This window comes from Podarcis cretensis, assembly GCF_951804945.1.
Source record: "Podarcis cretensis genome assembly, chromosome: 18".
NCBI classification, from domain to species: domain Eukaryota; kingdom Metazoa; phylum Chordata; class Lepidosauria; order Squamata; family Lacertidae; genus Podarcis; species Podarcis cretensis.
The window spans coordinates 5,731,028-5,747,710 of NC_137188.1; the positions used below are offsets into that span (position 1 = coordinate 5,731,028).

The following is a 16,683-nucleotide window of genomic DNA, read 5'->3' on the forward strand; positions in this document are numbered from 1 at the left end:
CTCTCTCGCCGAGCTACAGCTCTCAGAGTGGGGTTTCACAATCAATCCCTCTTCCCAGGGAATTATAGCTCTGCATGTGGTTCAGGGAAAGGAGTACGACAAGGCTGTATATTGTCTCCCTGCTTATTTAACTTATATGCAGAATTCATCATGCGAAAAGCTGGGCTGGATGAATCCCAAGTCGGAATTAAGATTGCCAGAAGAAATATCAACAACCTCAGATATGCAGATGACACAACCTTGATGGCAGAAAGTGAGGAGGAATTAAAGAACCTTTTAATGAAGGTGAAAGAGGAGAGCGCAAAATATGGTCTGAAGCTCAACATCAAAAAAACGAAGATCATGGCCACTGGGCCCATCACCTCCTGGCAAATAGAAGGGGAGGAAATGGAGGCAGTGAGAGATTTACTTTCTTGGGCTCCATGATCACTGCAGATGGTGACAGCAGTCACGAAATTAAAAGACGCCTGCTTCTTGGGAGAAAAGCAATGACAAACCTAGACAGCATCTTAAAAAGTAGAGACATCACCTTGCCAACAAAGGTCCGTATAGTTAAAGCTCTGGTTTTCCCAGTAGTGATGTATGGAAGTGAGAGCTGGACCATCAAGAAGGCTGATCACCAAAGAATTGATGCTTTTGAATTCTGGTGTTGGAGGAGACTCTTGAGAGTCCCATGGACTGCAAGAAGATCAAACCGATCCATTCTGAAGGAAATCAGCCCTGAGTGCTCACTGGAAGGACAGATCCTGAAGCTGAGGCTCCAATACTTTGACCACCTCATGAGAAGAGAAGACTCCCTGGAAAAGACCCTGATTTTGGGAAAGATGGAGGGCACAAGGAGAAGGGGACGACAGAGGACGAGATGGTGGGACAGTGTTCTCGAAGCTACCAGCATGAGTCTGACCAAACTGCGGGAGGCAGTGGAAGACAGGAGTGCCTGGCGTGCTGTGGTCCAGGGGGTCACGAAGAGGCAGACACAACTAAACGACTAAACAACAACAACCACAAAATGTGGTTCAGGGTGTCTCCCAGCACCGCCTCAGCACCCTTAATGAACTGCCATGTCCCAGGAACTTTGCTGAAAATGGCAGGGCGCCACTTTTAAATGTACAGCACAGATGGGACCTGGGTTGATCAAGGCACAAGGAACGCCGCGCAGAGGCGTTTCTGCACAAATGACTCCCCAGGCAACCGAGTGGATGTCCAGGCTCAACCGACCGTCTCTCTGCTGCTTTAGAGAGCTCAGCATCCGCGTCCAAATGAACAGCTAAAAAAATAAATGAAAATAACTAAGCTAGAGGCACCATGACAGCTGCGGTGTTTGGGAAGGAACTTGTTCTGCCCACTGCAACAAGGACTACCAATATTTTTTTTCTCACTACAAACACAGGGAGAGGTGGTGCATGGAATAGCACAAGCTTTGATTCTGGCTCCAAATGACCCTGTTCGTGGGATACTCCTGATCAGGGTTTTGGCTCTCCTTTGCAACAAGGCTGGGCCCATCTGCCTGCTCCGTGCAGCTGCTGTTTTCTGCTTTTCCATGGTACACACATTCTCTCTCTCTTGCTCCCGTTTAAAGACCCAGCAAAGGTTTGCTGGCCATGATGGCAGAGGTCCATTTGGCGGCAGCTGTCCGCAGCGCTGCAGCCGTATGAAATGCGGAGCAGAGGGAAGGAGGAAGCAGAGAGAGAGAGAGAGAAGGTCAGTTAATTATTTCAACAACTTGACGAGCTGTCGGTTGCCTTTCCGCTGCTACTTGTGGATTTTTTGCTTGCTGGGTTCCCACAAGACAAGGAAAACAGCATGGGATGCCTGGGCTGGTGGTTATACTGTGGCATTTGCCTGCACAGGGAAGTGAAATGAAAGCACGGGTGGAACATCGCTGTGCCAGAACAGGGTCATAGGTCTTAGCCGTCGGCCAAAGCCACACAAGAAAACTCGACTCCTAAAATCCAGAATGGGCAAAGGTCCTTCTAATTTATGTTGGTAGGGTTGTGGACACACTGGAACAGTACAGTAGTACCTCTGGTTATAAACGCTTCTGGTTATGAATGCTTCAGGTTACGAGCTCCGCTAACCCGGAAGTAGCTGCTCCCGGTTGAGAACTTTGCCCCAGGATGCGAACAGAAATCGCGCACCAGGGGTGCGCACGCAGCAGCAGGCCCCATTAGCGAAAGCACACCTTAGGATAAGAACGGTTTCAGCTTAAGAACGGATCTCTGGAATGAATTAAGTGTGTAACCAGAGGTACCACTGTAAAGGTAAAAGGTAAAGGGCCCCTGGATGGTTAAGTCCACTCAAAGGTGACTATGGGGTTGTGGCGCTCATCTTGCTTTCAGGCTGAGGGAGCCAGCGTTTGTCCACAGACAGTTTTAGGGACATGTGGCCAGCAGGACTAAACTGCTTCTGGTGCAATGGGACACTGTGATGGAAACCAGAGCACACGGAAACGCAGTTTACCTTCCCACCACAGCAGTACCTATTTATCTACTTGCCCTGGCGTGCTTTCGAACTGCTAGGTTGGCAGAATATAGGACAGAGCAACAGGAGCTCACTTCATTAAGGGGATTAGAACTGCTGACCTTCTGATCGGCAAGCCCAAGAGGCTCAGTGGTTTAGACCACAGTGCCACCCGTGTCCCACCAGAACAGTACTTCATCTGTGGTGGGGCTGTTGCTTAGTTCAGAAATTCTGGACCCAAACTTTTGATACTTTCTCCAATACCACCCCAGAGGTGTTATCTCAGCACTGGCCCTGGTACCAACTCGCCCATCGTGCATAATAAACCTCTTTGTGTTTATGCTACTTGCTGCAGCCTGATTGTCAGGTTGGTCTCCCCTTGGAAGTCCAAATCGACTCCTTCTCGGGAGGAGTGGCACTGTCTGAACATCTGACTGTAAACAGAGAGTCCTTAATGGTTTGTTAAAAGCAGATCTTTTTTATTCGACATGGTATATGTGTTTCCTCCTACGTTAACTCATTTGAACAACGCACGAAACCCCCTGTTCTACAGATAAACATGTACAGAGGATTCATCGACAAGAGTGACCTCACCCCCCCTTTTGCCTTTAATATGTGATTGTTGAATGCCGTCTTGTATTCTCATTTGCTTTTCCTCCTCCTAGTATCCTCGCTTTTCTGTTTTCTATTTCTGCGTGCATTTTTATCAGTTACACTTTTTTTTTTTACTTTTACTCCTTTTTGCATATGTTCATATCAATACATTTTTATTTTAAAAAGGAAGAGGAAGGCGAGGCCACAAACCTTCTGTCTGTTCCACTGTTGAAACAGCTCGTACTGTCAGAAAGCCCTTCCTGATGTTGAGTTGGAATCTTCTTTCGTGCAACTCAAAGCCACTGATTCAAGTCCTACCCTCCAGAACAGAAGACAAGCTTATTCCCTCTTCTGTGGGGCAACCCTTGATATATTGGAAGATGGCTCTCATGTCTCGTCTCAGTCTCCTCATTTCCAGGCTAAACATACCCAGCTCCTTCGACTGTTCCTCATCAGGCTCGGTTTCCAGACCCTTCATCATCTTGGCCATCCTCCTCTGCTGTCTCCTTCTTCCACTTACAGTGGTACCTCGGGTTACATATGCTTCAGGTTACATACGCTTCAGGTTACAGACTCCGCTAACCCAGAAATAGTACCTCAGGTTAAGAACTTTGCTTCAGGGTGAGAACAGAAATCACGCAGTGGCAGCAGCAGGAGGCCCCATTAGCTAAAGTGGTGCTTCAGGTTAAGAACAGTTTCAGGTTAAGAACGGACTTCCGGAACAAATTAAGTACTTAACCCGAGGTACCACTGTACTGTTTTTGGGGGACAGGGGGTGGGCTGGTGTGGAGGACTCCCTGGTCCTGAATGGGGTCACTGTGCCCCTGAAGGACCAGGTGCGCAGCCTGGGAGTCATTTTGGACTCACAGCTGTCCATGGAGGCACAGGTCAATTCTGTGTCCAGGGCAACTGTCTACCAGCTCTACCTGGTATGCAGGCTGAGACCCTACCTGCCCGCGGACTGTCTCGCCAGAGTGGTGCATGCTCTGGTTATCTCCCACTTGGACTACTGCAACATGCTCTACGTGGGGCTACCTTTGATGGTGACCCGGAAACTGCAATTAATCCTGTTCTTGGGGGACAGGATATGAGCTGGTGTGGAGGACTCCCTGGTTCTGAATGGGGCAACTGTGCCCCTGAAGGACCAGGTGTGCAGCCTGGGAGTCATTTTGAACTCACAGCTGTCCGTGGAGGCACAGGTCAATTCTGTATCCAGGGCAGCTGGCAGCAGCAGCAGGAGGCCCCATTAGCTAACGTGGTGCTTCAGGTTAAGAACAGTTTCAGGTTAAGAATGGACTTCCAGAACTAATTAAGTACTTAACCCGAGGTACCACTGTAAAGGCAGACCAAGACATGTCCAGGAGGTGGTTATCTCCTCCACCCAGCAAAGCCATTCCAGCTCACCACCATTCGCAAGGAGGCCTTGAGAGGTCTGGAGAAAGAATAAGAAGAGTTTGGATTTGATATCCCGCTTTATCACTACCCTAAGGTAGGGTTGGACGCAAGTGGCGCTGTGGACGCAGGTGGCGCTGTGGGTTAAAGCCTCAGCGCCTAGGGCTTGCCGATCGAAAGGTCGGCGGTTCGAATCCCTGCGGCGGGGTGCGCTCCCGCTGCTCGGTCCCAGCGCCTGCCAACCTAGCAGTTCGAAAGCACCTCCGGGTGCAAGTAGATAAATAGGGACCGCTTACCAGCGGGAAGGTAAACGGCGTTTCCGTGTGCGGCTCTGGCTCGCCAGAGCAGCGATGTCACGCTGGCCACGTGACCCGGAAGTGTCTCCGGACAGCGCTGGCCCCTGGCCTCTTAAGTGAGATGGGCGCACAACCCCAGAGTCTGTCAAGACTGGCCCGTACGGGCAGGGGTACCTTTACCTTTTTTTAAGGTAGGGTTACCAGACGTCCCCGTTTCCCAGGGACAGTCCCCGGATTTGCGAATAAGTCCCCGGAAAATTCCATCTCTGGAATGTCCCCGGATTTCATCTAATGTTCCCAGGAAACACAGCTGCCCAGAGCAGTTGGCTCTGGCTGGCTTCAGGAGCTGCTCGGAAGTCCCCATATGATGGTGGGGCAGGGCCTCCAAGATGCAGCTTCCGGGCTCTCTCCACCTTCCCTGACCCCAGCTGTGAAGGGAAGGCTTCACGCTGCCTATCAGAGCTTGCATGCAAGCAAGAAGGGGCAGGGATCTCTCAGTTAGGCAACGGGAAGCCTCCCTTCCCAGCTGAGGGATCCCCACCCCCTCCTGCTTGCACGCAAGTAGGAATGGGATTGGGGCTGCTCCGATGGGAGGGGAGGCATCGAGCTGCCTGAGTCTCACCACCACCGCTGCTCTCAACCCTCCTTCTCCGCCTTCCATGCCTGACCCACAGCACACCGCTGACCCACCACCACCAAAGAACCAACAACTCAGGGGCTGCCCAGGCCCATGGAGAAAGGCGATAGTAGCCTCGGAGGAAGGGGAAACATGGCGGTTAAGGTCAAGGCGGTGGCCGCCCCTCTGCCACCACCGTTGCTGCAACATCAACATCCCAAACGTGTAGTATTGATTGATTGATTGATTGATTGTGTCCCCGGATTCATTGAAAAAAACCTGGTAATCTTACCCTAAGGAGTCTCAAGGCGGCTCACAATCTCCTTTCCCTTCCTGCCCCACAACAAACACTCTGTGAGGTGAGTGGGGCTGAGAGACTTCACAGAAGTGTGACTGGCCCAAGGTCACCCAGCAGCTGCAGGTGGAGGAGCGGGGAAGCGAACCCGGTTCACCAGATTACAAGTCCCCCACTCTTAACCACTACACCACGCTGGCTCCCAAAGGGTGAGAGAGAATGGTCAGGTTGCCAAGTGGTTCTCAGAGTGGGTGGTGGGATGACCAGGTTTGGGTGACAAGAGCCCAAGCGGGCAGCAGGCGACGCTGGAGGTGTAAATGTCTTCCAGGCTCCGAGAAGCTGGTATCGCTGGACCAAGTTCATTGATTTTGTTGAATTAATTAAACTAAATTGTTTTAATTGGACGGGGAGCAAATGTGCAATTAATAGTTACTCTTTTGGAATTCCATTGTGTCGTTATCTCCCTTAGTGGGCCATGCAAAACCCTTACTCTGAATAATGTTTTTTTTTATGGGGTTGGGGGAACTATGGAACCAAGGGAGCTAGCGCCCCCCAAAAGTTTGTAGGCTCAAATCTCCTTGTCTGGAGAACCTACAGGACCACCAAGGAAGGGGCTAGCTGGCTCCTTTTGCAACCTGCCTTTGAATTTTCTCCTTCAAGGTCACGTCTCAGGTTCCTTTGCCTCCCCATCTTTTAAACCCGGCTTCTCATCACCATTTTTAATGATAGGAATATTGCACCGGCGTGACTTATAAGTGCTATTCTAAGGGATGGCGAGTCGATATATTTGTTTTCTTGTTTGATATACGGCGGCGAGAGGAAGCCATGGATGAAGTTTATTAAACCTGCCTAATTTTCTATCAGTTCTGAGGACTATCGATCCTGTCCATAGAAGTTATCAGGCTCAGGCGCAAGCATAGGTTAAAACAAAATCATTTAAACACGGGGGGGGGGGAGAGAAAGTGATTCTGTAGGGAAGAAGGGGAATATAAAGGACCTTATTTGAATGCACAGGAAACTATCTTGGATCAATGGGCCAAAGAATGGATATTTTGGGGGTGGGGGTGCGGGGGAGGGCAGGGAGGAAGAAGAGACCTTAGAAAGCAAGAGACAACAAACAGATGAGGCTTTGGAGCCAGTGCGATAGGGGATGGTACAGATTGTGCATTGAGAATCCCGCGCCCCCCCCCGCTATCTCTTGTGCATTTGTGGGATCAATAGGAAGTGGGGGTGTGAAACCACTTCTAGATTAAGACACACACCCCAACCCAGCACAATTGCCCTCTCTCTCCCAGCATTCAGTGTAAGATGAGCTGGTCTCCCAGGGTGAGATTAGCTGGTCGCCATAGGCGAGTAGGGATTTATTTGTTTTTGCCATCTCTTGTGATTGGCTGGCTGGGATTTTTTTCCTCATCTATCCCCACACTGCAGCGCTGTGTGGGTGCGGATAGGGGCAGGGGTCTTCGAAAATTGGTTGATTGGTTGATTGGTTGATTGGTTGATTGGTTGATTGGTTGATTGGTTGATTGGTTGATTGGTTGATTGGTTGATTGGTTGATTGGTTGATTGGTCTCTTGGCAGAGGGGGGTGAGTATCCTGCTCACTTTTCAGGTGAACAGTGATTCTTCGGCTTACTATCAGAAAGTCCTTCCTGGTGTTCTGTTGGAAACTCTTTCCTTTGCCTTTGAATCCATGGCTTCAAACAGTAAGAGCTATTTTGTGGTGGAACGGACTCCCTCCACAGGTGAAAAGGGTCATGCAACCCAACAAGGCAGCTGTTTAGAACGAAATTTCCATATCCTCATGCTCCTTTTATGCTTTTTACATAATTTTTTTCCTGCATCTCTGTAGCATAATCTTATGTTGTGGGTCCCCTTGACTCCTATCTTAATTTGTGAAAATAAAGTATTTCCTCCAGAGGTGGTGGACGCTGCCTTCCTTGGATGCTTGTAAGCAGAGGTTCAGAGGTCACCGAGTTAGGGTTGCTTTCGCCGGGATTCCTGCATTTTGGGGACCCTCCAAAATCCCATTCATTCTCAAACCTTTATTGGCCTACATACAAGATTCCAGTAGGGTTCTGTGCAATAAATTCACTCAGAAGAAGAAGAAGAGTTTGGATTTGATATCCCGCTTTATCACTACCCTAAGGAGTCACAAAGGGAGGTGGGTGGCACTGTGGTATAAACCACAGAGCCTAGGGCTTGCCGATCAGAAAGTCGGCGGTTCGAATCCCCATGACGGGATGAGCTCCCATTCCTCGGTCCCAGCTCCTGCCCACCTAGCAGTTCGAAAGCACATCAAAGTGCAAGTAGATAAATAGGTACCGCTCTGGCGGGAAGGTAAACGGCGTTTCCGTGTGCTGCTCTGGTTCACCAGAAGCGGCTTAGTCATGCTGGCCACATGACCCGGAAGCTGTACGCTGGCTCCCTCAGGCAATAAAGTGAGATGAGTCGGCCATGGCTGGACCTAACAGTCAGGGGTACCTTTACCTTTCAGGAGTCTCAAGGCGGCTAATAATCTCCTTTCCCTTCCTGCCCCACAACAAACACTCTGTGAGGTGAGTGGGGCTGAGAGACTTCAGAGAAGTGTGACTGGCCCAAGGTCACCCAGCAGCTGCATGTGGAGGAGCGGGGAAGCGAACCCGGTTCACCAGATTAAGAGTCCACCGCTCTTAACCACCACACCACGCTGGCTCTCAGGAAAACCCTGCACCTGACAGTCAAGTTAATATTGTATTGCATTCATAATTCCACATTGTGTGATGGCCTGGGATTCGGACTCGGATGCTGAACCTGAGGGATCCCAGCCTGCACAGGATTCCCCGCCTCCAGAACCAGCTGAGCCGGGGTTGGCGCTTGAGCCTGAAGGGTCCTCACCTGTGCTGGATCCTCAGGTGCAGGCACCAGCTAAGTCTGCTCTGGCTCCTGAGGTGATGGGGGACCCATTGCTTGCAGGTGCTCCACTCTCAGCCCCGTCAGAGGAAGCTGAGGTTGCCTCTGGGTCCGGGAACCCTCCAGCCTCTCCTGGGCTGCAGAGGCTCAGGGCAGAGAGGCAGGGGGAACTAAGTTCCCGCAGGAGGAGGGCTCGCCTCCAGGCCAGGAGAGGCGAGTCACCTGAGGATCGGGGCCGTCCTATGCCTCGGGGCAGATAAAAGCCGGCCAGCCCCAGTCCCAAGTTGCAGGAGCAACATTGTTGGTTGCTAGTTCCTGCCTGAACCCTGTCCTGCTTTCCTGCCGGAGCTCCTGACCCGCCCTGGCTCCCTGCTTGCAAGCTTGTTGCTGACTTCACCCGACTCTCTGCCCTGCACCCAGCTTCAGCTACTACGGACTGCCTCCAGGTTGCACCTTTGACCACGGACCGGACTTGGACCTTGCCTCTCGGGTAACCCATGGGACCAGCACACATTGTGTTGTGGAAACCTGGCTGCTAAAGCCCGTCCTGTGAAAAGATAAGGATGGCAGGGGGTTGGACTAGATGACCCTCTGAATCCCTTCCAACTCTAAAAAATACAGTGGTACCTTGGGTTAAGTACTTAATTCGTTCCGGAGGTCCGTTCTTAACCTGAAACTGTTCTTAACCTGAAGCACCACTTTAGCCTATGGGCATAGCTGTCAATTTACAGATTTGAAAATAAGGGACCAGCAGCCTTGAAAATAAGGGACCAGCAGCCAAAATAAGGGATTTTCCAGGCACAGGTATGTTCAGATTCTGAGCCCCTCCGAGCCAAAGGCAGAAAGCCCAGCCAGCAGCCCAACGAAGCCTCAAGCGGTGGTTCCCACAGCGCAGCAACCCGGCAAAGGGGATGCAGCAAGGGAAACCACCCTCACCTCTCCGCTGGGAAGCGCTGAGCAAAGGCGAGTCCCCAGGCAAGGCGGCCGATTTGATCGGCACAAGGCATGCAAGCTCCACCCCCCAGTTGTTCTTAGATTCCTTATTGGGTGAGCAACGCAGCCAGGCAACACAGTTGGAGCCTCCCTCCTCCCTGGCCAGCAGGGAGGGAGGGAGGGAGGGGAGCTGCTTCCTTTGAAACCCGGGAAATTTAAGGGACATCATCAATAAGGGACAGCAGCGGGACACAGCGCTGGGATAAGGGAGTTTCCCACCAAATAAGGGACGGTTGACAGCTATGCCTATGGGGCCTCCTGATGCTGCTGCGCCGCCGGAGCACGATTTCTGTTCTCATCCTGAAGCAAAGTTCTTAACCTGAAGCACTATTTCTCGGTTAGCGGAGTCTGTAATCTGAAGCGTATGTAACCCGAGGTACCACTGTATCTGTCATTCTACTTCATTGATGCATTCCTCCCCCCCACACACACACAATACCCACAAACAGGACATGCTGCCATCTGGTATTCAATGATGTGTGTTCCGAGAAAGGTTGCCTCTGAACCTGGAGGCAGCCAATAGCTGTCACAACTAGCATACACCGATAGCCTTATCGTCCTCCGTGAATTTATCTAATCCCGCTTTGAAGCCATCCAAGTGGGCTCTCCTAATTCTGTATGTGCTGGGTGAAGAAGAATTGTTATTTTATCTGTCCCGAAACCTTTCAGCATTCAGCAGCGATGGGTGTTAAGGGCTCCTGACGTTAAGAGGGAGGAAAACTTCTTCCTATTCAGTTTCTCCAACCACCGCTTACTCACTTAGAAAAAATAAAATCTAAAGCTAAAAAGCCCCCAATGATCATATCATGGGACCACAGACTTGGGTCTGTTTTGGACCACAAATCCCATCATTCCTAGCTAGCTAGGTCAGGGATGATGGGATTTGTAGTCCAAAAACAGCTGGAGAACCAAGTTTTGGAAACACTCGATCTATTCCTACCCCCTGCGTTGCAGGAATATTTTGCCCAACATGGGGTTCGAACCCCCAAGGCCCTGAGATTAAGAGTCTCATACTCTACTGAGTTATCCCTTACCTTTCCCCGTAGGGTTATTGTTGTAATGCACAGTTATTGACTCACGTGTGCATGCATGAAAGGGTTAACCTGAGCCGTAAGCCCAAGTTGCCATGGTAGGTATGGCTTAGCAGGCTCTCAGAAGGCTCTGCCCCACCTCTCTCCCCCCCTTCTCTTTTTGCGCTTCCTGGAACAAGCAAGGAGCCATGAGGCAATGGCTCCCAGCTTCAAGAAAAAACAAGTGAACTGGTACTCTCCCAAAGGGAGTTTTTGCAGCCTGCATCTTTGCCAACCCACAGATTGCCTGATCCTTTTCGTAAGGAAACAAAGTACTTTTCTTTGTAAGTTGTTTGGAACCTTTTCTTTTCTTTTTCTAAGGCCAACCAATAGAGACTTGTTCGCTATTCCTTCTGAAACTCTGTGAGTAAAGCATTCACTTATTTGCAAAGTGAAGTCTCTGTGATTTAATCTATCATAGGTATTTTCGTGGGGAGCATTTGTTTAAAGGTGGGTGAGGACAGATGTAAATCTATCCAGGTTTAAATGTGCTGGGAGCAATTGCCAATGTGCTTAACTCTGTAACTGGAGAGTGGGAATCTCTCTTCCAAACCTCTCCATCAGTGGTTACTTCAACTCATGGATCGTTTTGGCTACCCTTTCCCCAACTCTACCATATCCTTTTTGAGGCAAGGCTACTAGAATGATAGAGGAACATAAGGTAATTCTTAGAATTCTCTATGATCAACAGAGAAAGAGAGAGAGAGAGAGATGCCTCAAAGTATAAGAATGGGAAGATTGTAGGATGATGGAACAGTTTGCGGGGAGGCTGATGGGAGATTTCCAAAATGACTATGTTTTGTGGAGCTGATGGGAGATGTGGTCCAAAATGACTATGTTTTGTGAGGCTAGTCTGGAGGGCACCAGGTTGACAAAGAGCCATTCAGAGAATGGGGAGAAGTGAGGGAGAAGAAGCCACAGAAGATCTCATTTGTGGACAATGTATTAATTTTGCAAGTTCGCCGAATAAAGTGCCTTGAGGAACATCTGTCTAGCTGCATGCTGGCTTCCGAACCCCAAAGTCATTACAAGCAGCAGAGGACATACAAGGCCACCACCCAGATGACCAGGGTGAGGCCAAACAGGAGGTAATGGATGCCGTTGAACAAGTGGCAGCGCGTCGGCAGGCAAGGGAATGTCTGCTTCAGGAGGCCTTGCCTAGACCTTTGAGGATGTGATTGGCAGTTGGGCTCAGCATCCCAGCAGGACAGCCAATGGCATTCAGGGACAAGGATGATGTAAGCGGTTTGGTCATAATGGAAGATCCTTCTGAGCTGGGTGGAAGCCGACTCGCTGATGAACAAGGAAGGGATGCTGACCGACTCCTTCACGGCCTCGTTCTCACCCAACATGGTCACCAGAGCCTGCGAGTCAACGTTGTGCACAATGGCGGCATGGTACCCGGCTTGCTGGGCGTGAAGGACCTTAGTGGTGAAGGGGCAGTCGTACCTCTGGATGAGAGCGATGAAGGCAGTGGAGGAGCTGTTGGCCGGCGGCGGGGTGTCGATGGGTTGGCAGGCGTTGGCTGGTTTGGCTTCGACAAGGTGACCCAGAAGACCTTCGCGGTGGAGAGAAGGTCCAAAATGGGAAGGCAGGGCATCAAAATCTTGGCTGATGCCATTGTGGTTGTACACTGCACGGATTAAGGCATCACTGGAAGGGATGCAGAGGAGCAGGAGAGAGATACCTGAGACCAGATGAACAGGAGGTGAAAGAGATATTAGGTGCATTCTTGCATAGATCATAGGTGGATCTGTCTAAAGGTCTTTTCTGGGCAGTGGGAGCATCAATGTGGTAGTTCCTATTGGATCATCCATGAAACCAGACCGCGGCCAGGTAAGTGGAACAGGCCAAGCTCTTGGTGTTGAAGCACAGGTGGCTGGTCTTCCCCCAGAGCACAGGGCTGCCTGATGAGTAAAGCCTTCCCAGGACATTTGCCCAGAGGTCTTTGTGACCTCATGACCTCAGCCACCTACCTCAATCCACCTAGGAAATGTATTAGATATGTCCTCCAAGGCAGCCAGGGATCTGCGCAACCCAGGGGCCCCACGAGCGCACATGGCCTTCAGCCCGATTTCAAAAGCCATTCTGCACGTGGTCAGTTCAGACTTCTGGCAAGGGCGGCCCGCTCCTCCTGTGGTGTTAAGAGGGAGTGTTAATTGTTTCATTGCGAACTGAATGCCTGTATGTGTATTGCTAAAGGGAAACTGGAAAATTCCACTGAAGCTCTAACAGGTTAATAATTAACAGCCGATGTTCTCGGCTAGCTCTCCAGTAGTGTTTTGCTTTAGATCATGTGATTCAGGTATTCAGTAGCAAATCTCCAACTCGAAGGGAGTTGCCTGTTAGTTTTTCTCTGGAAGCCGCAGAGAACAAAAAATGAGATACGGATGCCTTAGGTTGGATGCAGGTGATTGCAGGCTATGGGAGAGAGAGAGAGAGCGCACTGATTTCAGCTCTGACCATAATAATAATAATAATAATAATAATAATAGGCTATATTTTAATGTTTTAATGTTGTATTTTAATCAGCTTGTTTTTATTATTGGTTGTTAGCTGCCCTGAGCCCAGTCTTGGCTGGGGAGGGTGGCGTATAAATACAATTTTTTATTATTATTATTATTATTATTATTATTATTATTATTACCCTGCCCATTTAAGAAGACGGACCTATGCTTGAATAGGTAAAGGTAAAGGTACCCCTGCCCATATGGGCCAGTCTTGACAGACTCTGGGGTTGTGCGCCCATCTCACTTAAGAGGCCAGGGGCCAGCGCTGTCCGGAGACACTTCCGGGTCACATGGCCAGCGTGACATCGCTGCTCTGGCAAGCCAGAGCCACACACGGAAACGCCGTTTACCTTCCCGCTGGTAAGCGGTCCCTATTTATCTACTTGCACCCAGAGGTGCTTTCGAACTGCTAGGTTGGCAGGCGCTGGGACCGAGCAGCGGGAGCGCACCCCGCCGCAGGGATTCGAACCGCCGACCTTTCGATCGGCAAGCCCTAGGCGCTGAGGCTTTAACCCACAGCGCCACCTGCGTCCCTTGAATATGCATATGCTTTTATGCCAGTGGTTTTCAACCACTGTGCCGTGGCACCCTGGGGTGCCTTGAATGGTGGTCAGGGGTGCCGCGGGCAACACTGGACTCTGACCCTCTTCCCTTCCCTCCCTCCTCTGATGCCCTCTTGCATCTCTGACTCCCAAAGGCTTGCATGAGTGCTTGTTGCAGCAGCCCTGGCTACAAGCCCTGCAGGCGAATGGTGCCTCTGGGTTTGGCCAGGGGGTGCTGGGTGCCAGGGGCTGAGGCAAGGAAGCAGGCGAGGGAGCCCAGCCAGCCTGTCTACAAGCCCTTGCTGTTGGGAATGGAAGCCCAATGGGCGAGACAAGGCTGTATCATTAACTGCCTTGTTGTTGTTCTGTTTGTGACACTCTCAAGTCAAGAAGGACACTGAGAAACTGGAACGTGTCCAGAGGAGGGCAACCAAAATGGTCAAAGGCCTGGAAACGATGCCTTATGAGGAACGGCTAAGGGAGCTGGGCATGTTTAGCCTGGAGAAGAGGAGGTTAAGGGGTGATATGATAGCCATGTTCAAATAGATAAAAGGATGTCACATAGAGGAGGGAGAAAGGTTGTTTTCTGCTGCTCCAGAGAAGCGGACACGGAGCAATGGCTCCAAACTACAAGAAAGAAGATTCCACCTAAACATTAGGAAGAACTTCCTGACAGTAAGAGCTGTTCGACAGTGGAATTTGCTGCCAAGGAGTGTGGTGGAGTCTCCTTCTTTGGAGGTCTTTAAGCAGAGGCTTGACAACCATATGTCAGGAGTGCTCTGATGGTGTTTCCTGCTTGGCAGGGGGTTGGACTCGATGGCCCTTGGGGTCTCTTCCAACTCTATAATTCTATGATTCTATTCCACATAGGACTATGCAGAAGGCAAGTTTGTTTGTTACACTTTTAAGACATAGGGAGATGCAGAAGGAAGATGGCGTTGTCAACAGAAACTGGCATTGAAATGGCATTGCCAACAGGAACTGTACATTGTAATTGTTTATATATATATATATATATAGATTATTAAGATTTTAAAGGTTACAGAAAAAAATAGGGGGGAAAAATTAACAATCAAAGAATAAAAAGAAAAACAATACATATAGAAAAACATCATCAAAAAACAGAAAAAAGAAAAAAGAAATAAAAAACAGGTCAAACCTTTAAATCACTTACATTCACTTATTTCCTTGACCTCCTCACACCTCCCATTTTTGTATTCTAAATCAATTAGATATTCCAGCAAATCCTTCCAACTTTGTTTTTATCCTAATAGTTTATCTTAATATATTATAATTTTACATTCTCTCTTTCACCGATTCATTTTTACTTAATCCTTTATATCTTTTCTGCTAAAACCACATAGTTTTTTTCCCAACATCTTTCTAACATTCCTTACTTTTGCAATATTTCTGAAGATAAGCTTTAAATTTCTTCCACTCTTCTTCCGCCGACTCTTTTCCTTGGTCCCGGATTCTGCCAGTCATCTCAGCCAATTCCATATACCTTCCAGAAGAAACCAGAGGCCTTTCTCTTGGGCATGGTCGGCCAATTCTTCCCAAGTGGGTAGATCTTGTGTTTCCCAATACTTTGCGATGAGTATTCTTGCTGCTGTTGTAGCGTACATAAAAAAAGTTCTATCTTCCTTTCACACCAATTGGCCGACCATGCCCAAGAGAAAGGCCTCTGGTTTCTTCTGGAAGGTATATTTAAGTACCTTTTTCATTTCATTATAGATCATCTCCCAAAAGATTGGGCATGTCCACCAAAGGTGAAAGAATGTACCTTCAGTCTCTTTACATTTCCAACATTTATTATCGGGCAAATGATAAATTTTTGCAAGCTTGACTGGTGTCAAGTACCACCTGTAAATCATTTTCATTATATTCTCTCTTAAGGCATTACATGCCGTAAACTTCATACCTGTGGTCCATGTACATTGTAATTGTTGGACTTGACTATCCTTGGACTTTATGACAATAAAAACATATAGAAGGTTAATAGTAATAGGATATGTTATTCCCACCAGGAACTGTGCTTTGCAATTTTTTGATATGACGATTACAGTTTTATTATATATAATGTTATGTTACTTTACGGGGATGCAGGTGGTGCTGTGGTCTAAACCACAGAGCCTAAGGCTTGCCGATCAGAAGGTTGTCGGATCGAATCCCCGCGACGGGGTGAGCTCCCATTGCTCGGTCCCTGCTCCTGCCAACCTTGCAGTTCAAAAGCACGTCAAAATGCAAGTAGATAAATAGGTACTGCTCTGGCGGGAAGGTAAACGGCGTTTCCGTGCGCTGCTCTGGTTCGCCAGAAGCGGCTTAGTCATGCTGGCCACATGACCCAGAAGCTGTACGCCGGCTCCCTTGGCCAGTAAAGACAGATGAGCGCCGCAACCCCAGAGTCGGCCACGACTGGACCTAACGGTCAGGGGTCCCTTTACCTTTACCTCCCCTTGTGGCAGATATTAATGTTGCGCAGCTTGAAGCAATTGGGTGCACAAAAGCTACAATAAAAGGAAACCCATCAGCTTTACTAATCAGAAATTCTTCAAAGCAAGTACAAAACAATCCATGATACACCCAGAGAATTGCATAAAGCAGAGGGTTTCAACCTTTTCCAATTCTAGGATTGCCCTGGCCCGAGTGGTCCTTTGCTCGTTGATTCCCAGAAAACATCTCTCCAGCAGCTGCTGACATTACGTCCAACTGTGAGGGGATCATTTTCATTCTCCATGCTTAGCAATGTTCTCTCTTTCCTCCATGTCTCTTATGCAACCACTTCCTGGCAGGCCCCTTCACAAATCGTGATGTCATGGGAGCGCATTTTTGGGAGAAGGAAAGGCGCTTCTGTCACAGACCTGATCCACGGACTGACACCCCCCCCCCCCCCGCTCCCCACTGACAGCGCAACCAGGGGGAAATGCATTTGGAGATCCGAGCTTTTAGATTTGTTCAGAACCCCCCCCCCCATTCCAATACACTGGAGGGAATCTTTGCACGTAATCCTAAAAGCACATTTAA

The 16,683-nt window shown here is 49.3% G+C and overlaps 1 protein-coding gene across 1 annotated transcript; it reads right to left on the reverse strand.

Moving 5' to 3' along the window:
• Positions 1–11,534: 11,534 nt before the first annotated feature.
• LOC307207182 (E3 ubiquitin-protein ligase RNF167-like) lies at positions 11,535–12,672 on the reverse strand. The gene has a single exon (XM_079960960.1). The coding sequence runs from the start codon at positions 12,350–12,352 to the stop codon at positions 11,633–11,635; it is 720 nt and encodes a 239-aa protein (XP_079817086.1). The 5' UTR covers positions 12,353–12,672; the 3' UTR covers positions 11,535–11,632.
• Between the last annotated feature and the right edge of the window lie 4,011 nt (positions 12,673–16,683).